Here is a 27,072-nt window from a genome sequence, read left to right on the forward strand (position 1 = left end):
TACCTGTCTGCCAGGCCCTGAGCGGATGGCACAAAGATGCTATTAAGGTAAGTGCGTCTGAGGGGCCACTCCCGCTCTGCCCCTCCTGCTGGGGGTGTGGTGGGGCGGCAGGGGCAAAGACTGGGAGGTGGGGAGGGGAGGCCAATCTGAGGACTGAGGGCAGCCAGCATCTCAGAGGTTGTGCAGTGATGGGTGTTGGGAGACTGGTGAGTGCAGGTGGCCACCGGCCGCAGGGTTAAGAGCTCAGTGGGGGAGCAGCCTGGGAGCAAAGGCTGTCAAGGCGGACACTGCTAAGTGCCTGGGGCTTCTGAGCACCCGACTGGCTCCTTGGTGCCACCTAGTGGGCAGTGCGCTGCACAACCGGCAGGGGGGTGGCCCTGACCTGGAGCGCCTTTGTGACCAGTGCTTAAGTGGCGGGAGGGCTGGGGGATCCCCTTGGAAGTGTTGGTGGGGAATGAGGACAGACCTTTCTGGGCACACAAGACCTACCATTGTTCCCGTGCTTTTCCGTGCCTGAATGTTTGCCCTCAGAGCCCCAGTGGGCAAACCCAAACCCCCATTTTTAGTTGGGCCAGTGAAGGGGGACACCTCCCTGAGGGTCTCAGGTTTCCAGGGAGAGTTGGGAGCTCCACTCACCTTCAACCCAGGTTGAAGCCTAGAAACTGAACCGAGCTCCCACGAAAGCCTTTCTCAGGGGGAGCCTCGGTGAAGGCAGGGGCCACTGCGGGGAGCATGGGGAAACCCAGCTGCTCTGTGTTCTTAAGGTCTTACGCTGGTTCTACTGACAAAGAAGCACAAAAGCCAAAACAGAGTAAACAATGATGTCGTTTATTTAAAACGTTTACTCCAAGAAATATATATATAAAAAAAAAAATAAGACAAATACAGCACTAAACCAGGCACCTTCGACCAAATCACAACCTCTTCAGGTGTTCTCTCCCCTTAGCCCTGAACCCCCCTCTTCCAGAGATGCCCTCCAGAGCTGGAAGGCGGGTCAGAGGCCCAAGGGGGTCGGCGCAAGGACACTCTTTCTTTTGGAGTGCAGGACAACCCCCTAATTCCTTGTCAAGAAGGATTTCCCCCCCTTAGGAAGTTCATCTTAAAATTCTAAGCCAAAAGGAGTGATTGTGGTGGAGAACAGGGCCGTCTTCACCTGGAAGTTCTGAGCCTATGCTGCTCTGGTCCCTGGCAAGGAGCCCTCAAATAGGCTGGTGGCGGGTTTCAGACTGGTCCCCCAGAAGATCGGAGCCCTGCCTGCCCCAGGGCAGCTCCCGCAGAGGGGACCCTGGGACTGCTGTGCGGGTCCAAGGGGCACATATGCCGAAGCCCCGTTCCAGGAGAGAGACTCATGTCCAGGAAAAAGGGTGGGTGCCCCGCACAGAAGTGAGAGCCCGAGATGGTGGCTCTAAGGGTGATTTGGACAAATTCGGTTAGTTTAGCAGAAGCTTCTCCCCTGGACTACGGACTGACACAGGACAGCAAAGATGAGCATGAAGTCAGACTAAACCTTAGGAAGACGCAGGCCCGCTCTCCTTGCACAAGGGCCTTGGGACTGGCGGGGCAGATCCTGTCCTGTCAAACGCCCTGGAAAGGCAGACGCTGTGAGGCGCCATTGGGGATGGGCAGGGAAGAAAGCAACGACGACTCGATCATTTTTGGCATTTTAACATCAAGACAATGACAAGTGGTAACAACAGCAAAGCAAAGAATAAAAAGACCCATATTCAACTCTCCCATCCCCACCACGTGTCCCACCAAGTCCGAACCCCCTCTCCCCCAGAAGCACCACGGAACTAAAAAAATCTATTTTAAAGCACCCAAACCCATCCTGACCCTCTCGAAACCAAGAGCCCCAGCCACAGCTGTCGCCTCTCCTGGGTCCAAGTGAGCGGAGGGGTCCGGGAAAGGCACCTCGTAACTCACGCAGAGCAGCGCACCGCCGGTGACGAGCTCAGGCAGAGGGCGCGTGGCAGGAAGCGGGGTGGCAGTCATAGATCCGCGCTAACACGCGGGGAAGGGGGACTTTTCAGGAATCCCAACTATTTGGTACCACAGCCAAGCAAGGCGACCAGAGAGCTGGGTTAGCAGAACAGGACCCCGTGTCTCAGAGACCGGGCCCGTTCCAGCAGGATCCGGCAGAGGATAGAGACAGAAGCACAGAGGTGATCAAGGCTGGTACGGAAAGGGCTGATCCTTCCTTGCAAGGACTCCAGAATGCACTTTTTTTTTTTTTTTTAAACTGCTGGCTGATCAATCTCTAATGGCGAGTGCTGGCCAGACGGCTCCAGCTCGTCCAGAGAAACCTCAGAGCCGCCTGTGACCTAGACATGCTGTCCCTTCGTCTGCCCACCCCCCAAGTCCCACTGGGTCCACAATCACCCGATTTTCATTTGGACTTCTTTTACAGCTAAAGTATATAAAAAATGGCTAAACACAGACCCCAGAGCCCCCACCAGGGGGGAAATGGCAGATTCTAATAATGTTGCAGCCAAAAGGTGCTGGGGCTTACAAGCAGCCAAGGAGAGAAACAGAAGGCCAGCCTCGGCTGGTCTACAGGAAAAAGCGGGAAAGAAAGTGACCCAGATGCTTCCGAAGCAGGCGGGCGTGATTTTTGGATGGAGATCCACCACCAGCACTGTCTCTGTCCAGCTGCTGCTGGCTCCCAGAAGGGACCTTTCTTTCTGCGTCAACGGGGACTCCTCTCCCAGGGAGCACCCGCTCGGATCACGTGCTAGTTACGACTGGAAAGGGGTGTTCTAAGAAGTGTGTTTAGGAACAGGAAGAAAAAGAAAAACCACTTGGAGAAAAAGAAAAAAAAAAAAAACCTAGGTTGCTCAGAGTTTCTGCCTCTTTTGTAGGAATGGTAAGTCAACTATGAGCAAATATTTTAATTAAACATTAGAAGAAAAAAAAAAAACACTTTGGAAAGCATACAGAAAAGGTAGTTGACGTTGAAATCACTTATAAAATGGAACCTCAGGGAGTCTAACAAAAATGCACCTTCGGTCAACTCTTGCTTTCTTTAAATTCCTCATTGGACGTCCGGTCCCAGTGCACGTGGAACTGACAGCTGCCGCGGGAGGTGTGGGGCTGCAGGGCTCCGGGAGAATCAGAGGGTCCGGGGGTTGTACTCGGGCAGTTTTCTGATCTTCTCTTTCTCGGTCTCGCTTTCATCTCGAGCAATCACCAGGGAGTGTGCGTAGCCCATGGCCACCTGGGGGAACAAATCGGGGTTGGATATGCGCGAGCCCGTCGTGGAGAGCAGAGCAGACAACGGGCCACCGCTCAGCTGGCCTGGCAGCCTGGGCCGGGACCACCTCCATGCCCCTGGCTCCATGACACCAGCGTCCACATGAGCTGACCCGTTACCAACGCCCCGTTCCAGGCTACCACCAAGAAGGGCTTTGATGCCATCAGCACACACCCAGGTCCTGCCCCCTGTTCCCTCTGCCTCCCTGGACCACAATCCCACCCTGTGTGGAGGTCACACGCCCTGCCTGTGGGATGACAGACAAGGGCGGGCAGGGCGGCCTGGTGGACAAAAAAGGAACCCACCCCCTGCCACCACCTGCCCCATGGCCAAATCGTGTGTAGTCTCAGCTGAAGGTGCAAAGCAGATGTTTGCGGTACCCTTGTACCCAGAACAAATCCGCCGTGGCTGAACTGTGGCTGGTGTCACTGGGGTGAGAACGCCTACTGAGCCTGGCTGGCCCGCCCCTGTGCCACGTCCTATGGACGCCCGTTACGCACCAAATCCTCTAGCACGAGGCAGCCAAGAAGCTGCTCAGGGAGACGAGACCAGCCTCGAATAGGCGCACAAGCCCAGGAGCAGCCTAAGGAGGCCTCGTGTGGCCTGGCCTCGCTTCGCCCGGCTGCCAGCGCCCTCCGCTTCTCACCGGCCTGGAGGCCCCCGCTCACCTGCTCGGTGAAAATGCCGTCCAGCGTCTTCACCTCCTGGGCCGCGGTGGAGGACTTGGGCTTATGGTCCCCGTAGCCCTGGCAAAGCGAACAGAAATGCAGAACTGGGGTCACTGCCGTACGGTCCAGGAGAGGGAACCACAGCGACGTGTGGCGACCCCGCTGTCCGGGAGCCTGAGCCAACGACGGCTGGCCTGGTGACAGAGGCCCGCCGTGCCTGACACGACGGTTGGCCTGGCGAGCGACACCGGCCCACACAAGCGCTACCACCAGGGACTGATTCTCAACCCAAGAAGGGCCCGATGCTGAGCTGTCACCTGTGGGGGTCTGTGTGTTCTGGCGGGGGGGTCTGGGGAGACACCATCATCACGAAGAACCCTGGCGGTCCCCACACTCACTGGCAGGCCAGACTCCCAAGAGCCCCCCCTCAGGGCCCCACCCCCAGACTCCAGGACACCAGAGCCGGCAGGCTCTGCTGGAAGACTGCTCCCAGAGCACGGCTCGGATAGGGTGGGGATGGGGGCTTTTCCAGCTGGCAGACCCCACCCTTCCCAGCTCCATCTGCCACCAGGTGCTTCCTCACCCCTTCCCGTGCAGGGAGTGCTTCCTCCCAGACGCGCTGCCATCTCCTCCTTGCCCCTGGGCCGCTGCCCCGAAGTCCCTCTCGCTCCCCTCTGGTTTCTAAATTGGTATTCGGAATCTCTCTCTGACAGGCCCTAGAAACACCTTCCTCTCTCTGAGAAGGAGCCATAAAAACCGGGCCAGGTTCTGTCTCCTGATTTCGAGGCTGCAGCCAGGGCCACCTCGGGGGGCTGGAATGTCTGCTGCCCGGGGGCCCCCGTGGACCCCCAAAGTCGGCAAAGAACACCGAGGACAAGGCCACCAAGTCCCGGAGATGGCTCAAGGGACCAAGACGCCCTCCCTTCCCTCCTCTCCATCACCCCTCAGCTCCCACCCACGAGCGAGGCGGGAAGGGAAACAGACCGCCTTCCCCACAGGAAATAACAAAGAGGCTGAGGATCATCGCAGCTAGAACGGGCAGAGCGCCAGCCGGGCTCCGAAGCCAAGCTGTTCTCGACGAAGAAATTGAAAGTTAAAGACTCATCAGGCACCAGAACTGAAGAATCAGACGGTTGGTTGGGGAAGGCCAAGTATGGGTGAGAAATCGAGGGCCATGGGTGCTCATCAGTCAGGCAACGGAGATGAAAAGCAGGCAACGTAGACTTTCACGCATTTAGGAAGAGCGAGGGCACCGTGTCCCCAAGTGACCAAGAGGCTGGCCCCGTGGCGCTCCGCTCTGGGCAGCAGCAGACGCTACTACTCGGTGCCCATCGCCCCGGCGGACACGACCCCTCCTGGAGGGGAGCCGCGAAAACGCCCCCTTCCACGCCCCTGCACACCTCAGCTGTGCTGACAAGACCCCGGGGAACAGGGATCTTCAACCTCCCTGTCCCTGTGAATGCACAGGTACAGACCCCTGAAAGCCAACGAGACCCGAAGACTAGGGAGCGTATCGCCTTCCAGCAGACACTCATTCTCCTCCTCCTGCCCGTTTTCAGGAGGCAGCCGCAGAGCGCGGACTGTGTCCCACCCTGGCCACACAGGCCCCCCGCTTACCAGCTCCCCAAAGGTGGGCGACGGGCCCCAGCTGATGGTGCTCTCGTCGGCGGCCACGATGATGCTGCTCTTCCTACAAGCAGAGGTCGGGGGGGGGGGGGTGTCACCAGTGCAGCCACAACCCCGGACCCCGCCGACACCTCCCGCAGGCTGGGACTTGCAGCACCAAGATCAAGTCCATCCCATTCTGAACCCTGCACGGCACGCACTTGCCACAACACGTGCCCGGCCAACGGGCTTCTCTGAACCCCTCACCGGTGTCCCGTGCAGGCCCCCGAACCCCAGACCTTCCCACCAAGAAAAGAGGTCATCGAGTCAGGACGGAGAGCTCATTACAAAGAGAGTGGAATGCAACAAAAAAATAACATGTTCGGGGCTGGACATTTGGGAGATTAAAGCCACAGCTCCCCTCCCCCAACGACACCGTCCCGCTCCACCCCCCCAACCCCCACAGCAACCTGACAGCTGATTAACATTAACAAACTCCTCACCAAGGCGTGCTAGAAAACTCAACAGGTGTCCTTAAAATAAACTGAAAAGCACCGGCTTCAGGACAATCTCTCCTTCCCAGCAAATCAGAGTCACTAAAATCCTACCATCATGTGGAGCTAAAATCATTTTAACTTGCTAGATGAGCAGAGCCTACCAAGCCTCTGGAGAACGGAAACTGTCAAGACGCCCTTCTTTCTGAGAAGGCAGCAAGACAAGCCTCCATCTGTCCCAGGACCTACCAACCCCTCTTGCCCCGAACAAACAGTACCTCCCCTCCTGAATTCTACTGCGTCTGATGCCCTGAAGGAGGGAGCGGGGGTGGTGGGTTGGAAGAGAAGAGCCTCTCAAGGGAAGAGGCGCCCTCCCTGGGGTGTCCACCAGGCCTAGGAAGGGGACAGATGTCCCACTCCCCAGCAGCCTTGGCCACATACCCACAAGCCAGGCTCCGGATTCGCCAGCCACAGAGGTCCTGCACGGCCTTTGGGTACATGGTGGATTCGCGGGACGTGTTGGTGGCCCCCCAGAAGAACAGCCCACCTGGGGGAAAGACAGACACATTCCCACTGTGACCACACGTGCCAACATCCGAATTCTCCTCAACAAGAAAGGCAAGATGCCGCACACTGGGGACAGCAGAGGAACATTCTGTCCGACAGAACGCCGGGGTTTCGGTCTGGGAACGTGGAAGGACTCCGTGTCTCCCCACCCACGGAGTACTCGCCTGCCGGGAGGCTCACCTCCCCCCCCCCCCAACCGCCTGAGGCTCCGATGGGGAAGTCACTAACCCACTTCACTGACGGCAAAGGAGCAGGTGTAGCCAGCGTAGATCTGGGACGCCCCGCGCCCGGGAAAGTCGAACAGCTTCACCAGGCGAGGGACCATCTCGTCCTTCTGCTCGGCGTGGCCCAGGCGGCCATAGCCACCAAAGCCCCAGGAGAAGACGCGCTTCTGAGAGTCCAGGACCAGCTGCGGGCAGAGAGAACACACAGTGTGGGATGGGACCCCACAGGAGGGGACAGGAGGCGCCATCGCGCTGCTGCAGAGGACAGCAGAGCACAACGTAAAAGGCAGAAATGCTGCAGCTAAGCTGAGCCTCCCCCAAGGCAGGGGACGCAAGGGCACTTCCTCTTTCCCTCCGCCGCGGGCCCTACTTTCTGTCCTCGAGTACTCCCTCAAGTCACAAGTACCCATGGTTCCCCATCAGAAGCAAGAGCCTGAGGCCCCAGCAGGCAGGTCAGTGCCCTGGTCCCCCCAATCACAGCGCAGACAGCACCGCAGGAGGAACGAACGGAAAGCCTGCCAGGGCCTTCTCCGCAGACACCCCGCAGACACCCCCCATCCCACCCGTGCACAGGGGACCTCCGTCTGGTCACAAGGACCAAAAACAATTTCAAACTGATCTTCGGGGCACCCGCATGGCTCAGATAAGCATCAGACTCTTGGTCTCAGCTCAGGTCTGGATCTCAGGATTCTAAGTTCAAGCCCCACACTGGGTGTGGAGCCCTATTTAAGCAGAACAAAACAAAACAAGAAAAACTTATCCATCACAGCCTCTTCACTGTCCAGCATTTGAACGGTGTGAACGTGTAACCTAGTACAACCACGTGATGTAAGAAGGCCCGTACAAGATCGACCTTTGCTTCCCCAGACCACACTGGACAGAAGAGAACCACAGATTTCAGACTCCAGAGGACCAACATCTCCTAGCCCACACCACTGAGCACGGGACAGGGAGGATTCCAGGGATGAAGCCATGCCTGAGGTTGACACGCCAGTCAGCTGCACACCAGCAGACCAGTGTGGTCTCTGGACTCCCAGCCCAGTGCTCTTTCAAGAGAAGAAAGCCAACTTGGACTCACAGGCGCGCTCGGGCAGAATAACTGCAAAAAGGCAACAAAGATAAACAGACACAAATACGGGGGCACCCAGCTGGGTCAGTCTGTGGAGCATGTGACTTGATCTCGGGGTGGCGAGTTCAAGCCCCAGGTTGGCTGTGGAGACAACTTCAAAATAAAATCTTGAACAAAATCAGGGGCGCCTGGGTGGCTCAGTCATTGAGCAGCTGCCTTCGGCTCGGGTCATGATCCCAGGGTTCTGGGATCGAGCCCCACACCGGGCTCCCTGCTCAGCGGGAAGCCTGCTTCTCCCTCATCTACTCCCCCTGCCTGTGTTCTCTGTTTCTGTCAAATAAAATCTTATAAAAACAAAACAAAACAAAACTAGACAGTACGCACACAGAAAACAGTACGGCCATCTATCCAAAGTGATCTTTAAGGGAACAGCCCTCACAGCTAAAAGCCATTCAACACCCTCGACTACAGACCTAGAAAGAAGTCCTGTGGTGCTCTGGTAGACAAAAGCCATCCCAGAGAGACACTTGCAGTAGGATTCTGACCCCAAACGTCTGTCCTTCAGCTGCGTCTCCAGAAACTGTTAGAAAAACTATAAACAAAAATACTACACCCTGTGGCTAAGCGAGCAGCACAAAGCCGTGGGAGGACAGGCGGTCGAGGGCCTCTGGGATCAGCTCCCGGCTAGAGCGGAGCGTTGGGACACTGGAACATACACACATCCTTCTCCGCAGAGGTGACAGTCGGGAAGCAGAGGAAAAGCCAGAAACCCTCAAGCCTTACCGTGTGGTTAGCTCCGCAGGCCACATCCCGTACAACCACATTGGGGACTGGCAAAATCTGCCCGTCTTTCGTCTTCTCGATGAAGATGGCCACTCGCCGGGGTACCAGCTCGCAGTCATACTCTATCCGCTGCGCCCTGGCGATGAACTTTCCGTCCGAGTTGTGTCCTGGGGCGACAGAGCCAGCAGTCAGCGGCGGCGGAGAGCACAGGCCCCAGCCTGGCCCATCAGGGCCTCATGGGACATTTCTGTCAACCAACATGATGCCTTCCACCTGGGGCACAACCCAATCAGTACCATGAAACTGACTGTGGGCGCTGAAGCAAATTATTTTTAAGAAATAAACAGGACAGAACAGCAAACACCCAAGGATACCCTCCCCCAAAAAGGATGTTGCTTTGTAAGACATCATCAAACGCACCTGTAGCGTCTGCATCAGTCTGTAACCGACCACATGTCTACCCACGAGCCGTGATCACAGAAGCCAGAGACCACAGATTCAAAGGAATGGCCTACCAAGTGTGGCCTCACTCGGCCCCTGCTTGCTCCAAGAACGAACAGAAAAAGTTCAACACACAATCCCTAGACTTGAGTTTTTAGGAGTTCCTGATAACCTAACTATACCATTATGGCGGTTAAAATACAGTTAATGGCACACGCCCATCTCTGCCTTGCCTGACCCAGTAAAATGCGTCATGGCGGGGGGGGGGGGACATGACACAGGCATGTGTGCTGCGGACACACTTCTCAAAGGTTACATTTGTATGTTCTAATTCTAAAAGGAAAGGAACCTCTCTGGATTTGGACAATGATATTCAAAGTGGGTTTCAAAGAAAGCTGACAAGTAGGGCTGACTCCACAGACACACGTAAAGCCCATATCTCAAACTATCGTTAAGAAAACATAGACCGGGCACCCCAAAGTCTGGATTCAGCACTTGGGAGTGCGTGGCACACGGTCCCTGCTCCAGGACCAGCCATGGTCATCACTGCCAAGGTCACGGAGTTTTCCCCCTAGGAAAATCCACCTGCCGGTCTGCAAATCCAGGGCAGCCAGAGGCCACAGGGGAGCCACACGCACTTCCAGAAAGAGACCGGAAACACGCTTCCGGTGTTCTGCCCGGGCTTGGGGATGGCACCAGGGCCTGTGGCCATGGAAACGGTTTCTCCAACAGCCTCTGGCAGCTCCCTGGCAACCAACACTGCATGTGCGTAAGGGGCTGTTCGTTCTTATTCACTTCTGACTCGAGGTATATTTAGTTTCACAAAGTCACTGTTCCCTGAAGTCTAAGGCCAGCGCGATGCTCCTTGTTCTATTTATACCGTCTTCCATCTGCCTGCTCTTAATGACGTGGGGACCCGGCAACCCAGATATGGGGGCCGTGGGGATCCGGAGTGGCATGCAGCTGAGGCGCCAGCAGAGGGCGCCCACTCCTCACCTCCTACTCGCCAGGGGCTGGGCTGTGGGAAGACGCCAGAAAGGGGGGGGGGGGGACAATTAAAAAAAACACACTTTGGTGTCAGATGGGAAAGAAAATGGAGACCTTGTAAAATCAGGATCGAGAGACGTTTTCCACTTACTAGGAACTGCTTTCTGAGCTTTCCCTTTCTACTCAATGAGACAGACATGACTTTTTCTGAAGGCGTACGCTCTGTTCAGGGACAGAAACGGGGAAGGGGACTCAGGTGGGTGGGGGGTAGTCGCCCAGCCCCGGGTCCGCAGGACGACCTTCACCGTGTAACATTCTCGCTTCCAATAAAGGCGAACTCTTAAACATGAAACCGAATGACAGTGGTTTGATTTTTCTTTCTTAAAAACTCTGAGATCCTTTTACATATAAATGAATTCCCCCTCCCAGAAAAAAGAATCCTTTGTCAGAATCCTGGCCCGACTTGATCATTAGGCCAACCCGTTGTAGATACTCCACCACCCTGTGACTTAGGACGGGCTGTCCCAGGAAACGGGAGACCCACTTAACGGATCAAGGCTATTATCTGTGATCAATTACCCACATTTCCAACATGTGTGTGCAGGCCCACACTGACTTCTGGTTCCAGATAGGCAGTTAGATTACAGAGCTTTTAAAAAACGTTTCCATACCCAGCTGACCATATTCGGGGCACCCAAAGGAATAGAGGTTCCCTTTGCAGTCCATTATCATACTGAATTCTGCCCCACAGGCCATTTTGGTAATTGGTTGACCGTTGTACATGATCTGAAAAGACAAGACAGCAGACTCTCAGACTTTGTTTCAAAAGGCAGAAAAAAAGCCTCCCCCTCTCTGCAGGTTGGTGTGAAACAATCAGATTGCCAAGGAAACTGAAGGGACCCAGGAATTCTGAAGGCTAAAACCCAGAGTGTCCATGAAGAAACACTCTTGGGACGCCCACCTTCCTGGCAGAGTCGAATCCCAAGGTAGGGCACATGGTGGGCCCAGCCCTGCGTTCCCAAAAATGCCCGATACTGCGCCCAGGCAGCATGGACCTCGGCCGAGCAGCCCAAAGTCGGGGAGGCGGGGGGGCAGAGACTAGCCCACACATAACCCCCAAAGCTTACCCAGTCACTAGCAAGCAGTTCAGCCTCAACCTGGAAGAGGGCAGCTTTCTCCCATGCTCCTTGCCCTCTAGAAACACTAGCCCAACTAGCCCTCACAGAAGGTGTGGACAAGAGATAAAACCGTTCAAAGCTAGGAAGCCAGCCAAGCCCCCCCCCCACCACAGGAACTCGGCATGGGCTCTGGAGACACGTGTCAGACAGGCTGTGGAAGCCGCGCTCTTATCACACCCAACAAGCCCTGAACCCTGGGCCCAGCCCGTCATTCCCACCTTGCTCTAGAAACCGTCACTTCCTCCTTAGTGCAAATGACAGATACAACGGGGATTATTTCCAAAATCCTTCAAACCACAGGTAGCCTTGCCCACCGTCTTTCTCAGACCAGGCAATGGGACCCCCGCCGTCACCTTCCAGCCATTCGTCTCTCACTAGCACGTGGTCTTGCCTGACATTGGCGGTCACCATCAGGTGGGATCCCCACCTCTCTGATGGGAGCACATGTTCCTCAGGAATAAAACACCGCCCAACTCCTGGCTGGGTGCTGTAAGCCCCTGGCGGGTAGCCCCACACAGGGTCAGAACTCAGAGTATTTACAGAGACAAATGGCATGCATCGAACATTTCTCACTTTCTTTGGAAAAAAACAGGCTTAAAACAAGGCTTCTGGAGCTAATTCGTTCAAGGAGAGCGAGTTGTCAGGAGGCTTTCTGACCACGGGCACCCAGAAGGTGCGCTTTAAAGACTACAACATGTGATTTCCACTCCGAGAATCTAGACCGTCTCCGCAAGGCATCGACTGAACTACAAGGAGTGGTGCTTGTCCTCAGCTTGGACAGTCAAGCACAAAAGCAAAGAGAAACAGAGGCCGGGCACCAGGAGAGGGAGCAGCACCTGTGCGGGGCTCGGGACAGCGTCTGTCTGGTTGCCGAGGCCGAGCTGCCCCATCTTGTTCTCTCCAAATGCAAGCACGGAGCCCGTCTCTGGAAGGAAAGAACAGTATCACAAAAGGGGAAAAGAACATTGAGGGATCTAAACCTGATTTGGGATCAAAGGCTCCCGAACCATCACAAATAGCTCCTTTGGCAGAAAGAGTGCGAGCGAGACCAGGCGGTGGATGTGGGGCGGGCAGCTTGGAGCAAAAGGCCCTCGAAGCCCTGGCCTCTGGGCCCACTGTCTAATGCCAACGGGTGGGAGAGGCCACCAGCGGCTCTGAGAAGCACCCTCTGGGGCTCTCCAGGCACTGTTCCCATCCTGACCGACAGCTAGAGGCGACTCCACCCCCGTGCCCAGGGTGGACTGCGTGGCCGCCTGCCCGGATGCATTAGAAACCAGCCATTCCTCACCCGTCAGTGCCAAGGTGTGGTTCCGTCCACATGCCGCAGACACGATCACTTCATGGCTCAGACCCTCAATGAGTTTGGGGGCTTCTACCCTCTTGGTGTCACCATGTCCCAGCTGCCCCTTCTCATTGCGACCTGCAGATCAAGAGCAAGATACCGTAGGAAGGACACAGGGTGGCCAGGCCGGAGAGCAGTGTCCTGGGAAAGGCAGACACACCTGGGTCCCCCTGAAGGCGCCCTCCACAAGCAACAGCCGAGGAGGCAGCGGAGAGCACCCCACTCCCTGTCCACAGCCAACCTCCTGAGCACCTCGAGAGGCGCCGGGTGAACAGGGCAAAGTACACAGTGTCGTCCCCAGAGATGGTCCCGCAGGCCGCCGCCACCTCCTTCACCTGCTCTGACCTGTTTTTCTGGGACAGCAGCTGGAACCCAGCCGGGAGCACTTCCTGTGGCTCTACCCCCAAGGGAGAGAAGGTTGGCCCTGGGGGTCCTGCACGAGCCGGGGAGCACGTGGAAACTCCCAGCTCTCACTCCACCTGCCAGACAATAATTCCCTCGCTCCCTTCCTGAGATGGACTTTAAAAGAGGAACCATTTTTGACACCTGCCCCACACAGTTTAGTCACCTCAGTGCCCTGGGTGTCTTCCATGGACCACGTGGTTCATTTCTACTTGTCATTTCTTTCCTTTTACCTGCCCTGGAAACAACGCCCACAGAGCAGAGCCAAGCCCACCTCCATAGGACCCGCACAGGCCATGAGCCTCGAGACACAGACCTTCTGGCAAGGCCCTTGGGCCCCACAGCAGACAGGGCAAGCAGGGTGCACAGGGAGGAGCCCCTTCGCCCCCCTTGGTTTTCAACACCGGCTACTACAGTCCTCAAACCAAAGAGCTCAAAGGGCCCCACACAGGTCCCCCCAGCCAAGAGAACTACCACACAGCAGGAATCAAACCTTTCACAGGGCCAAAAAGTCAGGGCACCTGGGGGCAGGGGGAGGAAGCAGTTCCCACCCCTCCCTGACAATGGCCTTCTAACCTTCCACCATGAAAAACACAGAGGGCAGAGCCATAAGAACAAGGACCAAGCATCCTGATGGCTGGAAAGGCAGACATCAGCTTCTACCGGGAGCTGTCCAAATTCGCCAGGAAAGGCATGGTTTCTTGGGCCCTCAAGAGGCCTGAGTGGCTGACAGGTGTGGACCCCTCGAGAGTGACATGTTGTAGCACTCAATCTTCCAAACACCAGCCCGGGCTGTTTTAAGCAGCTAACCATGGCACCAGGATATGTCCTCTCCCTGCCCCACCCCCAAATCTACTCATGGGGCACAGGTCCTTGCTCGGGCCCTGGGCCAAGTGCACGACCCCTGCACCACTCCTTGCTCAAAGGGCCAGCACAAGGCCCATTTTTAGAAGCACCATTTAAGTGCAATTCAGTAAAGAGATCAGAAAGAAGGTATTTCAAGTTCGGAGCTCTGACAGACTGCTGTGTTCAGCGCTGGAACACTAGGCAGGAGGGGTGTGCTTTGGGGGAAGGACACACCTCCGCGCCACTCGGGGAGAATGAAAACCGTGGCAATGTCAGCATGTCATCAAGAAACTATAAAGTTTAAATTTGGGCCAGACACACTTGTTAGTTTTTTTTTTTTCCCCCAACAGCATTACAAAATTAGCAGAGTGCAGTGAAGACAACAGATGTTAATATATTTGGACTTTGGTACGGCAGCTCATGAAATTGCAAAAAACTGTTCAAACAGACCGAAATAAAAAAGCAGTCATATGGACTAAAAACTAGCCAAAGGACCAGAAACAAAGGGCGGGGACAACTGCCAACCTAGCCAGCTGCGGGAAGAGGCCGGGGGCTACCAGAGGGCGTGGGGCTAAACTGAGCCTTACTCAGGACCTGCATCAACAATGTGGAAGGAAAAAAATGGGCAGCAGTGCGTGGGGGCCCCACGGAGGGGATGTTGGAACAGGAGGTGACCAAGGGCAAGGACACTGCCTCCCAGGGACCCAGGCCAGGGGGTCCAACAGCAGGAGACCAACTCCACTCAGAAAAAGTAAACTCAATTGACGAGAAATGTATAAAGAAACAGGAACCAAGCAACCAAACCTGCAGACGGGCGAGATCCCCAGAATCAGAGGGACAGGATCGCAGTGACACGGCGACTGATGCCATGACGTGGCCAGCGGCATTTAAAGTGGCAAGAACAGAGGTCTTACATCAACACTGTGCCACGAAGCAAGAAGGGGGGCCTGTCTGCCCTGGGGACAGCGTGTCTAAAATAGGAATTCAATTCTAGGTGCCTCAGGATCACAAAGATCCAGATTCCGTCAGAACATTCAGGAAAAAGGAGGATCAAAAGAGAGAGAGGACTCGAGGCGCCTGGGTGGCTCTGTTAGTTAAACGTCTGCCTTCAGCTCAGGTCATGATCCCGGGATCCTGGGATCGAGCCCCGCTTTGGGGGGTGAGGTGGAGGGGGGTCCCTGCTCAATGGGAAGCCCGGTTCTCCCTCTCCCTCCACCCCTCCCCCACTTGTGCCCTAATAAATAAAATCTTTCCCCCCAAAAAAAGAATTCAAAAAGTTCAGTAGCTATGTACAAGCAAATGACAAAAGAGTGCAGGAAGGGGACGCACTTTCAGGGAACAGGCGAGACCAGCTGGAAATTAGGGAGAAGAAATACCACTGCAAAAAGCTGCCCTTCCAGGCAGACAGAGAAGGAAGTCAGCTCCATGAGGGAGCCCACCCCACTCCCATGAGGCACCCCATCCCACCCGACCCCAGACTTACCCCAGCTCCACAGCTTCCCTTCCGTGGTGATGAGGAGGCTGTGGGCAGCGCACGAACCCGAGACCACGGTCCGCACCCGGACCCCCGACAGGCAGCCGTATCTATGGGGCCCCCACAAATTCTGACCGAGATTGCGGTAGGCAGCTGCAAAGGGAAGAATGCAAATCAAACACCCACAGTGACCAGGGGGCGGAAAGCACCCCAAGAAAGGGTACTAGCCACAAAGCATCCGCTCTCCGACCACACAGGACCCCCTGGGTGCTGCAACAGCCTGGCCTCGGGCTGCCTAAGGAGAAAGTCTGCAACTGCAACAAAATGACTGCCTCCACCACCCCCCGCCCCGGCCGTCTCTGTCCCCAACCAGTGGGGACTGCAGACCCTTGGGCACAGGCTGCTGAGCACACCCACGTGCAAGCAGTGGAAAAGGAGGGCCTCTCCCTCCTGTTAGGAGCCCAACCCAGGAAAGTTGGCGGTGGGCTCAGTATCTCCTTCCCCACACCCCTTCTCACCTTCCCCTGCCTGTCCTTTCCCCCACCTTGGCCTTGCCCTTACAGCCAGAAGCTCCTTTCCAAGTGGAGTCTGAGGGTCCCCATCTTCCCCAGAACCACCTGCCCTGCCTGGCACATCTACCAGGTCCTGTGCAGGGGGCCTAGCTGACACCCCTCCCCTGCCACAGTTTCCTCCTTTCCCAGGGGTCCCACTGTAGTGGCCAAGTCATGGCCCCATACTTTGTCATGCACTCCCTCCCACAGAATGCCCCTCCTTGTCCCCTGCTTGTTCCTTGAACCTCATGACAAGCACCCCCTCTTCTGGGAAGCCCCCCACTCCCCCATCCCCCTCTCCCAGCTCATGGCTCCCCGCTCACCATGAGGCCGATCCCAGCACTCAAGCCTACTGAACTCATGAGCCTTCCAGGCCCTACCAAGCCCAGGGCCTCACTAATGCCTGGCCCCCAAGGAAGGACTCAAAACAATGGAGGGTGTATGGGCAGGAAAAACACAGCCGCCTCCTTCAAAACTCGCCCTCCTCGCCATTCACGGACAGGGCATGGCCAGTGTTTTGTGTAGTATTTTCAACTTGGGGCTCTTGAGGACAGAGACACGAGCCGCATGTGTAGGCCTGTAATGACCGTTATGAAATGCTAGTGGCTGCCACAACAACCGTGTCACGTTAATCTGGATGTTGGAGCTGATGAAGCGGATGCTTAATCCGACTCCAGGGGAAAAGCGTAGGTGAGACTCTTTGAGGCCAGTCCTGCCCTGCCTGCGCCCCACCAGCAGAGGGCGCGAGGCACGTCCTCCTTCAGTTACAGGGGGCCCCCAGGCCAGGGAACGCTGTGTGTAGTCGGCACCCCAGACACACAGCAATGGCCTCCCCGCCTGAGCTCTCCCCAAAGGTGGAAGACGATCCGACAATTTCCTGGGAAAGAGCACACCGAACAGGACAGCCTTCACAAGATCTGCTGTAGTCTGTTTATCACGAAGGTGAAAAAGGACGGTGGCAGGACTGACGCGTGTCATCTCTGGGAACAACGCACTGCACACAGGGACACCGTGGAGGGAACAGGTGTACCACGGCGGACCCAGCTTGGAGTGGACCGGTCTCACAGGTGGCTGGATACCCTGGTTTGCCGAAGCCTCTTCCCTACGGCAGCTTCAGGAAGATCAATGCCCAAGATGCTGAGGGCCCGAGGGCTAGGATTTGTCCCCACCTCCAAGGACCCCCGTTCAAGTGATCCAAGTCAAATCCAGTGCCCAGCAGCAGTGGCAGCTCCTCAGGCAGCCTGGCGGTCTGGGGACGGAGCACAAGCCACCGTGTCACGTTGTCAACGATGTGGCCATCATGCCAATACCAGAGGCTTCGCCACAGTGGGCACTGGGGGGCTGGTCGACTCCCTAGCCAGGATATGAGGAGACTGGAAAGGGCCAGCGCGGGAGGACTCCTCTTCCTCTTTGGCTTGCAGCAGAGGGACAATAAATACCTCCCCTTCCCTAGAGTCTCCCAGCAAGGTCAGGGATACTTTAAAGATACTTTAAAGTACTTAGGAAGAATGTTTGTTAATAACATAAAACTTCGCTTGAAGGGAGACCAACCAGGGAAGCAAAGGTTGGAATGGGAGAAGACAAAAAGGCACTCTTGAAATGCACCCAAAACGCCTATAACTAGGGCATGAGAGTGGATTTTAAACCACAGGGCAGTTTCCCTCCTTCTGGACCTCCCTACGGTGTGGGGAGCCCGGCCTGGCCTCAGTGCACCCCACCCTCTGTCCACAGGAGATGGCCCATACCCTGCCGCTTGCTTTCCTCTGGCATTTACTTCCCCGCTCGGGGCCCGAGTGCGTAACTGTGAGCGGGCCACTCACTGGAAAAGCAGCTCAGAGACCCAATGCAGAGCCCACACGGGGCTAGCAGGGAGACAGCAGCTGTCACACCCCCAGAGGGGCTTCCCGGACACCAGCCCCAGCAGACCTGGTCCGTCTCCAGACAGACCCCTGGTGCTTCTGGAAGTCCTGCTGCCTTCATGGAATACGATGATGTTCTCTGCCCGGTTTGAGGCACTAGGGAGTGTCCATGTGCAAATATTTGTTTGCTGGGCAATGTCGGAAAGTACTTTGGGAATCTTTCCAAATGAAATCAAGAAGCCATAAAACATGGCAACAGGCCAGCTTCACTTCTCTTGGTTGGCCCATAACCTCCTGAAGAGAGATACCGGTTTTCTAAAAGCTACTGGGCACCAAAAGCTCCTTCTTGGGGCTTCTCTGCTCTCTCCACTCCACACTCTGCCACCTGCTCTGTCTGAGCAGTTCCCGCAACAAAGTGGCAGCGTGCAAAGGACCGCAGCCTCTTCCGTAACGTCTAACAAGCTGGACGTGTGACATGTGACGAACGTCTTAGACATTCTGACAGCCCACGGGACCAGCCTCTTCATGATCATGAAAGTAACGGATGTGAGGAGGAGGATGGGAAGAAGGCGTCCATGTTCTTTTTGATGGTTTATACTTTTCCCGTTTAATCCTCAACGGAACTGGTTTTTTAAAACACAGTGTTGTGAGGGGCGCCTGGGTGGCTCAGTCGGTTCAGTGTCAGACCCTTGGTTTCCGCTCACGTCATGATCTCACAGTCATGGGACAGAAACCCGTGTCCAGCTCTGTGCTCAGCATGGAGTCTGCTTTGGAGTCCTCCCCTCTCCCTCCTGCATGCGCTCTCTCTCTCTCTCAAATACATAAATAAAATCTTAAAACAACAACAACACAGAACAGTGAAATGAGACACTGGCACAAGACCTGGGTTCAAGTCCTGCCCTCTCCCTGGAGGGGCTGTGTGGCCTTAGGCAAGTTGCTTGGCCTCTCTGAACACTCTGCCAATGCAGAGCGCACCTACCTGGCGAGGACTCACAGGAACCACACGGGACACCTAGCACACAGGGAAGCACTCGACAAACAGCTTCGCACAGTTTTGGAAACCGGGTCTCATACCTTGCTGTTTAGGCACTTCTTTTCGACCAATCAAGTCCCAGTTGGTTGCCCCAAAAATCAAAAGCTGGCCTTTGCACTTAGACCCTTCAAGTTTCTACAGAGAGAAGACAGGGACAAGAAAGAAAAAAAAAAAAGATTAGCTTGCAATGCTGCTTCCAGCTGGGCAGTCTGTCCGACGACAGCCAGAAACAAAAGAAAAATTGTCATTCATTACTCACGCCTCCCCCTGCTGTGTGTGTGTGGTGGGGGGGGCGAGGTGGTCACCACCTCATCAGGGTGTGGAATCCCAAACCTGCCTGCAGCACCTCATTTTTGAGGCCCAGGCTGATCTCTACCTGTTGATTTTTCTTGGAAGTACCTTTTGCAAAACACTAAAAAAAAATCAGCTACATGTATGTTTCCCTCCACCCTGCAAACTGCCTATAGAGGTATTTCCAAGAGGCCTGGCAGGGCGCACAGGGGGTCTTAAAGCAGCTGACCTTGGGGTCAGCAGGGCGCCGCACCATGAACTACAAGCCTCAGGAGCCCTGCGTCACCCGACTTCAGACCATCCTTCCTCTGCGTGGGGCCTACTATGCCTAGCCCCTTTCTGGTTGGTGGAGGGGGGGCGGGCGGGGAAGGAACGACAACACCTCATCAGAGCACCATGTGACAGGGGAGATCCCAGCCGGGAGGCCCGTCCTGGCTGTGGCCTGGGAGCCGGGGGAGCAGCGGTGAGTGGGGACAGGGAGGCTCCAGGGGAGAAGCCATGTTCACAGCCCCAGGACCCTGGAGTCCAGCCCCTCAGCCTCCCCCCACACAGAGCAGTGCTAGGACGACACAGCACGGGCCAGTCAAGGGAGGGCACGTCACTGTCCCATTTGGGGTGGCCCTCATGAGGACATTCTCAGCAGTGCACTCCATTTCTGAAAAGTCCAAACACACTTTTTAAAGTTGACCAGCAGGCAGAGACTCGCTTCTGAGCCACGCACCCACCTCCTCTCTGCCGTGAGCCTTGACCCTGCCACCCCAGGACACCGAAAAGAATGGTTTCCTTCTGCTTGCAGAACTGCTCTCAATGAAAGCAAGCCACCCATCTTTCTACGTCTAGGCAGTGCCTGCCCCAGCGGGATACTCAGCGACACAGTGCGTGCCTTCTGAAGAGGAACACATCTCCAGGGGTGACACGGCATGACCCAGCACCCCACTGAACAGGTCCCACCACACGCGTCCATGTTTACATGGCTGGAGGAGGACGGTCCCTGTACAGGGCACATCCTGCAGACAGCCTGTGAAGGGGAAGCCGACAGCCAGGAATGGAGAAGGACCTCACCACGCGTAAATTATTTAGAGAAAGACCTTAATCGGAGGGCAGTTCCCACCCCACGGCACCCACCGACTCGGATTACTTGAATGGGAGCCTAGTTTCCCTCGGTTATCTCCCCTTGTTTAGCTGGCGGGCCTGGCTGGAACGTTCTACAGATCTACCACAGAGGACAAACAGCAGCCAGTGGGTTCTGTCAAGTTCCCCAAGGAAGCAGCAGCCCTGGGTCTCTGCCCAGGCCCCTAGCCGGCCCTCCATGGCTCCTCAGGTCTGCACGGAGAGGGCAGGAGACGACCCCTGGGGGCACGATGTGACCATGAAACCAGGACATGGAGGGGCACCTGCCAGAGCAGCAGCTCGCAGGCCTGCAGGTCCCTTGGACTTCGAGAGCTTCTGCAATGGCCCCGGGCAGGAGCGGGTGTCCCCTGTGACCCGAGGCAGCAAGGGCCTGTGGGTACCGGCTCCCAAGCCAGCTGCACGCTTCTCCAAGACTCCTCCACCCTCCTGATACAAGGCTTGTGGTGAGCCTTCGAGCATGCAGTCCATCCGGGCACTGCGGTCAGATTCCTCCAAAGAGAGACTGTTCTCTTTCTCAGGTTTTCATGTCCTGGGCCTTATGTCCTCACCCATCGGATGAAACTAATGGACTAGACTTTATGCCATGATCCACACAGCTGTTTGCCATAGGTCACCTACTTTATTTCTCCCTAATGGGATTCTTACCTTTACCTTCTAGGAAAAAGAAAATTCAAGTAAGGAACAGAACTCCCAACACCCTTAAATCACAGCCCGTGCTCCTCTTGGTCACAGACCTGAGCTGGCCCGCCACGTGCGAAGACCCCGATGTCTGCTGGCTCCACCCAGAGGAACCCCCAAGGATGGCTGTCGGGGCTGAGGGCTGGAAGCTCTGCGGTGGTGAAGCAGGGCCTACAGTCTCCCCAAGAGGAGGAGGGATTTCATTCCACCTGACACCCCGGGCACAAAAGCTGGTCCGAGATGAATGGCCGCGGCAGAAAAATGCACGGCGCTTCTTCAATCAACAAAACAGGCTTTCTGGTTCAAAGCGATTTCTGAATTACTGCCCAAGTGCAAAGAGCACGTTAATGAGGCTGAGAGCCCACCTTTTAACGTATGCCCTTTTAAAAAACCGCTACTCTCACCAGCGGAAGGCTGCTCAGAGAAATGCCAGCGACAAATCCCCTAACAGGCTATCATCAGCTAGAATAGACTTCAAGCTCGCTTTCTGGTCCTATGTGTTTGGCCCTTGCAGATGGGACAGACTTGTCTGGAGCCCACACGACCTCGGCAGACCAACACTGAAGAAACCACGAAGACCCGCACAGGTGGCAACACTCCCGTTTTTCCAGAACTCTGCCAAGGCAGCCTGTGTCACCTCCAGGGTTGCAGAGCTCACACGTCACCCACCCCAGACCATTGCAAAATGCTCATCTGACAACACTACAGAGAAGTCCAGGAGAGAGCATTTCCCGAGACTAAAATCCCAAGAATGTTCTACAAAAATACACATTTACTCAAGGCAACCCTGCTCCTCAACCCAAGGTATCTACCTGGGTTCACCTTTAACAAGCCCCGACTTCAGCTCAGAGTCCAGACCGCTCCTGGCAGCCACTGTCACACATACACCTCCTTCAAGTGGCCCTCCACAGTGGGGAGGCTTGCAAAATTCCCCCTCAAAAGCCTCTCCAGAAACAAGCTAGGGACAGCTGGCCGCCTGGGGCGGGCCTGCTTGGCAGGAGCAGGGCTGATGCTGCCCTTGAAAGCTGGGAACCTGGGGTCAGGCAGGGGACCCACCCAGGACCCAGGCCTGTGGAAAAGCAGCGGGGCAGCACAGGCCTGGTCTTGACTCTGGACCAAACTGAAAAGATGCTAAGGAAGAACCGAAAACGTCCACTGTGCACTGTGCACAAGGCATCTGGACGCTCAGGCTCCCGGATGTGCTCGCTAGTCCAAAGGAAACCACGCTACTGCTTGTTTTTTAAGGAAGGTTCATACAGATTTGTCTACACGTATACAAAATGGACAAAGTACACGAGTCGTAGATACAAGGCAAATGCAAACTGCAAGGCAAGGCTGGGCTTGTCTACTCCTGGGAAGCAGAGAAATCTCTAAGAAAAGACTAAGAAAGGGCCTTCCCATCAGACAAGCCGGCCATGGGCAGTGCTGCTGAAGAGCCGGGTGTCCCTCTCTCCCTCTCTGGGACTGCATGCCTGGGTGAGCCTCAGCACTGGGGTAAGTAAGGATCTCTTCCCTCACTTCGGGGAAAGAAAACTCGCTGCACCAATACGCTGATTAAAGAGAGCCCTGCCGCTGACAGGCACTCGTGCACAGGAGAACACAGCAGAGGTAGAGCCCCACTGGCCATTCTACTCACTTCCCTCCTAACACACAAGGCCTGGCAGGGCAACCGGCTGGAGAGTCCCGAACGGAGAATCACATCTGTAGAAAAGATACCCGTTACTGTGCTCCAGTTTCTCCACTCCAGCCAGTTCCTGGCACTGTCCTGCTCCCAGACCCTAGGTGAAGCCGTTTCAGTGACACAGGCTCTCTCCTCCACCATCTGACACACTGACCCTTTCAACAGGAGGGCAATTATGAAGCATCATCACATGAACGCTTTGCACAGGGATTACCAACGTCATCAAAAGACACCTGAGCCCATATGGAAGTCATGTGGAGGCAGGCCCTTAAGCTCCGTGCCTCAGTTTCCTCATCCATAAAGCAGATGAAGAAACACGTTCTTTTTAACCATTTAAACACTGAACACCTCTGGGGGAAAGCACTCTGGTACTGCTGAGCCTCACACACCCTTTGGGGACAGAAAAGGGCCTCTCCCGAATGCCTACACCCTAAATGGGCGTTCTTACTCGTCTGGGGCCATCCGAAATCTCTCCTCAACACACGTCCCACACAAAGCCGGTGGGTTTGAAGGATCGCGGACCCCAGCCTAAGATGTCTGGCTCTACGCAAGGTTCCGCAGGCATCAGGAGTTGAGCTGGTCACGACCTCAATTAAATTCTGCAGGCCCAACTCTACGAGTGAACTGAAGCCCGCACAGGGGATGGGAGATGCTTCTTCCCCGGTGGGGGGTGCGGAGGGGGGTACACGGAGCCGGCACGGAGCACCCGCGCACTCGCACCGCGAGCGGCGAACAAAGCCCCAACACCACGTCGCCCCGGGGGCTTCCCGACCTCAGGGGGAGGGCTCTCCGGAGCATGCGCCCTCGCACCCCGCCCCGGCGCCGGCCGCCCCCGCCTCCCCGGCGGCGCGAGACAGCGCAGGGCCACACGGGGCATGCGCGGCGGCCGCTAGGCCCCGCCCCCCCGGAGCGCCGGAGCCGAGGCGGCGGGAACCTCAAAGCCCCGGCGCAAACCGCCGCTCCCCGCAGCGCCCCGGCGGCCCCCTCCCCCGGCGGCGCCCGGCGGCGCAACGGCCGTGGGGAGGGAGAAAGGGCCTGGGGGCTGCGAGGGCACCGGGCGCCGCGGCCCGCACCCGGTGCGCGCGCGCGCGCGTCCCCTCCTCCGGCCCGAGACAACTTGCAAAAGTCTCCCTTCCCGGGGCGGGAGGGGGAGGGGGAGGGGAGGCGGAGGGAGTCGGCTCGCGCGGCGCCGGGGGCGGGGCCATGACCCCCTCGAGCGGGCAGGCGCGCGCGGGCTCCGACCGCCCCTCCCCCGGCGGGGGGCCCGGGGCGCGCGCCCCAACGGCCAACGGCCGCGCGGGCGACTGCGACGGGGTCGGCTAGGCCGCGGCCCGCCCCCGCCCCCGGCCCGCGCCCTTTTGTTGTGCGGCGGCGGCGGTAGCGATGATTCAGCCCGCGGCCTGCGCCGGCCCTGCCGCCCCCGGCCAGGACGCGCAGTGACGCTCCGCGGCCCCGGCACCCCCGCCACCGACCCCCAGGCCCCGCACTCACGACGCGCTCCTTGGTGTGCTCGGGCTCGGTGATGATCACGGCTGCGCCGCCCGCCTTGGTCGCCGCCGGCCGCGCCGCGCGCTTGCCCCCACCGGGGGCCCCGTCGAGCTCCAGGCCGTCCTCATCGCCGCTGCTGCCGCCGCCGCTGCTGCTACTGCAGCGCTCGGGCCGCTCGCGCTTCCTGCCGGCCGGGCCGCCGCGCTTCCTGGGCCCGGCGCGGGCCGTGCCGTTGCCCGAGCTCGGCTCCTCCCAGGCCGCCGCCGCCGCCTTCTTCCTGGGCATGGTCGCGCTGGAGGAGACACGGGGCAGCGGCGCACAATGGACGGGTTATAAACTGCGCGGGGGGAGGGGAGCGCAGCCGAGCCACCGGCCTCCACTTCCTCCCTTGCCCTCCCCAAAGTGGCGGCCGCGGGGTGGGCGGAGAGGGGGCGAGCCGGGAGGAAATCGCGCCCCTCCCGGGCCTCGGCGCGCCTCCTCCGGGGAATCCCGCACGGGAGCCCAGGTCTCCGACTGAAATCCGCTTAGGGAAATAAAAAAAAAATGGAGACACCCCCCCCCCGGCCCATCCTCAAGTTAGATTTGCCTACATCGCATCACTATTGCAGCCTGATCCCCAAAAAAGTAAAAGGGAAGAAAAAAGAGCCTCTGATCCCCTAGCTTCTAATTAGAGAAGGCTCCGGGACACTTAAAAGATCGCCCTCTGAAAGGGCTCCCCTCACCCCGGCCGCCCCACCTGCTGCTTTTGTCTCCGCGCCCCCCTCCCCGAGCCCCCTCAATTAAATGCAATTCTCTCTGCCGCCCCCCTCCCCTCCCCTCCCCGAGCCCCGAATTCCGCGCCAGCCGGGGGGTTCCGACCTCTGGCTCTAATTAGCCTAATCCCTCGGGGTGGGCTGCCCCAGTCGAAAGGGGGGCGAATGAAGCTGGCCCCCAGCCCCAAACACCTGCTCGCACAGACACGAAAAATAAAAACTTTAATGGTGCCCAACTCTCCCCGCCCCTCCCCGAACGTGTGGCCCAGCCGGTCCCTCGGATCCCGGCTGCGAAGTGCCCTGCTCCGCCGCTACTTTCCCCTAGCGTCCCTGCGCTTTTCGCCCTTTTTTTTTTTTTTTTATTGATTTTGAACAATGGGATCTCTGTCTGTCTCCGATTAAACCACGTGGATCCGCCTTCCTTCCCCTTTTTATTCATTCAATCCCCCAACCCCCCTTCCTTAGGATTGTTGTTTTTGGGTTTTGTTTTTTTTTTTTACCTTTTCTCCTTTAAAAAAAAAGGGAGGGGGGTTATAAAGAAAACAAAAAACTTTCCCAGATCCCGCAAACGGAACATTGTCGATTTTGATTTTCAGTCCCTACCTGGTTGGAGTGATGAGAAACCGGAGAGAAAACGGAAGAGGAGCCGCTAAGAGATGAACCGCAGGGCTTTTTCCCCCCGAGCCCCCGGCCCAGACCAGGGTTCCAGCCCACTCACCAGATACACTTAAAATGTAAATACGAGCTTCCAGAACAAATGCTACAACACAAAACAGAAACACATGTGCTGCCGGGCGGCAAGCGAGCGCGCGACGGAGCGGGCGGCTGGGGGCCCCGGGGAGCGCGCGCCCCCTGCCGGCCGGCGGACCCCGCGGCAGCCCGGCCCCGCCCCCGCCCGAGCCGCAGCCCGCGGGACCGCCGGCCCACCAGAGCTTGAGCGGGGCGCCACGCGGCCAGACTCCACGCGCCCGGGTCCTGCGCTGTCTCCCCGCTGCGCCACGCGCCCGGGGCACTCTGCGCAGCGCGTCCCGCGCCAGGGATTTCTTTGGGGTTTGGGAGAATGTTGGATTGTTTTTCCCCGGGCACGTCTAGACAGGTCACCTGAGGACACTTGCCGGAAAATAGTTACTTTGCTCAAGCATCCGCCAACAAGGGACGTGCCCTAATTGAGTGATTGGAATGAAAGATGAATACAGTTTGAATAAAAATTTCTCTTGTGCCGAAGGAGGCTGCATTTTTATTTGCCTCTGTGTCCCCAGAATGTAGCAAGGTACTGTTACATGGTAGAGTTACATAAAGATTTGCTCGGTTAGTGAACTGCGTACTGATGGATATGCAGGCCTAGGATGCACTAGAAGCTAGTTTTGATGGAAACTTTTCATAAATATTTACTGAGCTCCCAGTACCGCGAGCGCGGCTATGGGCTCAGGATCCAAAGCTAGAGGATGAGATTCCTGTCCTAGTGAAACACACTAACAGGAGACATAGATCATTAACCAAGATAGTAATCACAAACGCCATAAGTGATGGGGTTCAGGAATGCTACCCCAAAACATGGCACCTTGGTGTACTGAATATTATAAACTGAAGGAGTTTCCAGAAAACCTACAGAAATGGGTTTAAGGTCACCCAACACCACCACCACCACCACCCCACCCCACCATCTCCTAACCAATCCCAACACCACCTACCTACACCCCTTCCCTCCCAACCCTTCTTCCCTAAAACAGGTCATAAAACCCTCAGGTGAGAGGTGCCTGCCTAATCTCAGGATAAGGATCATCCTTTTCTCAGAAGACAAAGGAACACCAAGAAGAATCCTAATAAAAGAACTTTGCTACCTGCCCCCAGTGTCCCACACCTACCTCTTACTCTTTCACCTAAGTTAGTACTCAAGCACCCTCCACTCTCCAACAAACATAACCAAAAAAGACACGGGAATGTTCCTTTTGGTCTTCATTCCCTTATGAGGGCTCCCATGTCACATAAAACTTACATTAAAATAAACTCATATGTTTTTCTCCTGTTACTCTTTGTTGGCATGATTTTCAGACTCAGCCAGGGACCCTAAAGAGGATTGAGGAGGAAAGCTTTCTCCTGTCCTGCGAGAACGTTGCCAAGTAATACCTGTGTGGGACCTTTACCGCAATGGCACTCATCCTGTTCTGGGTTCAGAGAAGGCCTCCTTTGGAAAGTTAAACTCCGTGAATTTCAGGATGGATAAGACCTACCACGTGAAGAGTGATAAGACTAGGGGCGCCTAGGTGGCTCAGTGTAT

At 56.6% G+C, this 27,072-nt stretch overlaps 1 protein-coding gene across 3 annotated transcripts; it reads right to left on the reverse strand.

Annotated features, from left to right (window-relative positions):
• Nucleotides 1-807: 807 nt before the first annotated feature.
• Nucleotides 808-25,530, reverse strand: RCC2 (regulator of chromosome condensation 2). 3 transcript variants are annotated; one of them, XM_032863565.1, is made up of 13 exons: nt 25,513-25,530; nt 24,046-24,334; nt 18,815-18,908; nt 15,340-15,483; nt 12,555-12,686; nt 12,103-12,191; nt 10,760-10,874; nt 8,661-8,827; nt 6,813-6,993; nt 6,459-6,564; nt 5,536-5,608; nt 3,919-3,996; nt 3,104-3,214 (listed from the first exon to the last, which is right to left on the reverse strand). In XM_032863565.1, exons 2-13 carry the CDS (start codon nt 24,325-24,327, stop codon nt 3,110-3,112), a joined length of 1,566 nt encoding a protein of 521 aa, XP_032719456.1. In that variant the 5' UTR covers nt 24,328-24,334; nt 25,513-25,530; the 3' UTR covers nt 3,104-3,109. The 3 variants fall into 3 exon arrangements, with proteins under 3 accessions (XP_032719457.1, XP_032719456.1, XP_032719455.1); XM_032863564.1 differs by lacking the exon at nt 25,513-25,530 and adding an exon at nt 25,398-25,491; XM_032863566.1 differs by lacking the exon at nt 25,513-25,530 and having other exon boundaries at nt 808-3,214; nt 24,046-24,327.
• Nucleotides 25,531-27,072: the final 1,542 nt, after the last annotated feature.

The sequence above is a fragment of the Lontra canadensis genome, unplaced genomic scaffold (assembly GCF_010015895.1).
Source record: "Lontra canadensis isolate GAN:19392208 unplaced genomic scaffold, GSC_riverotter_1.0 scaffold25, whole genome shotgun sequence".
Taxonomy (NCBI): Eukaryota; Metazoa; Chordata; class Mammalia; order Carnivora; family Mustelidae; genus Lontra; species Lontra canadensis.

Bases quoted from the DNA above. Each gene is read 5' to 3' on its own strand.
- RCC2 (XM_032863566.1), bottom strand. From the start codon at position 24,327: ATGCCCAGGAAGAAGGCGGCGGCGGCGGCCTGGGAGGAGCCGAGCTCG. The intron at 10,875-12,102 runs GTGCTGCTCCCT...TTGTCTTTTCAG, and splicing joins CTGTCCCGAGCCCCGCACAG to ATCATGTACAACGGTCAACC. The intron at 6,994-8,660 runs GTAAGGCTTGAG...CTCTGCCCGCAG, and splicing joins CCTGCGGAGCTAACCACACG to CTGGTCCTGGACTCTCAGAA.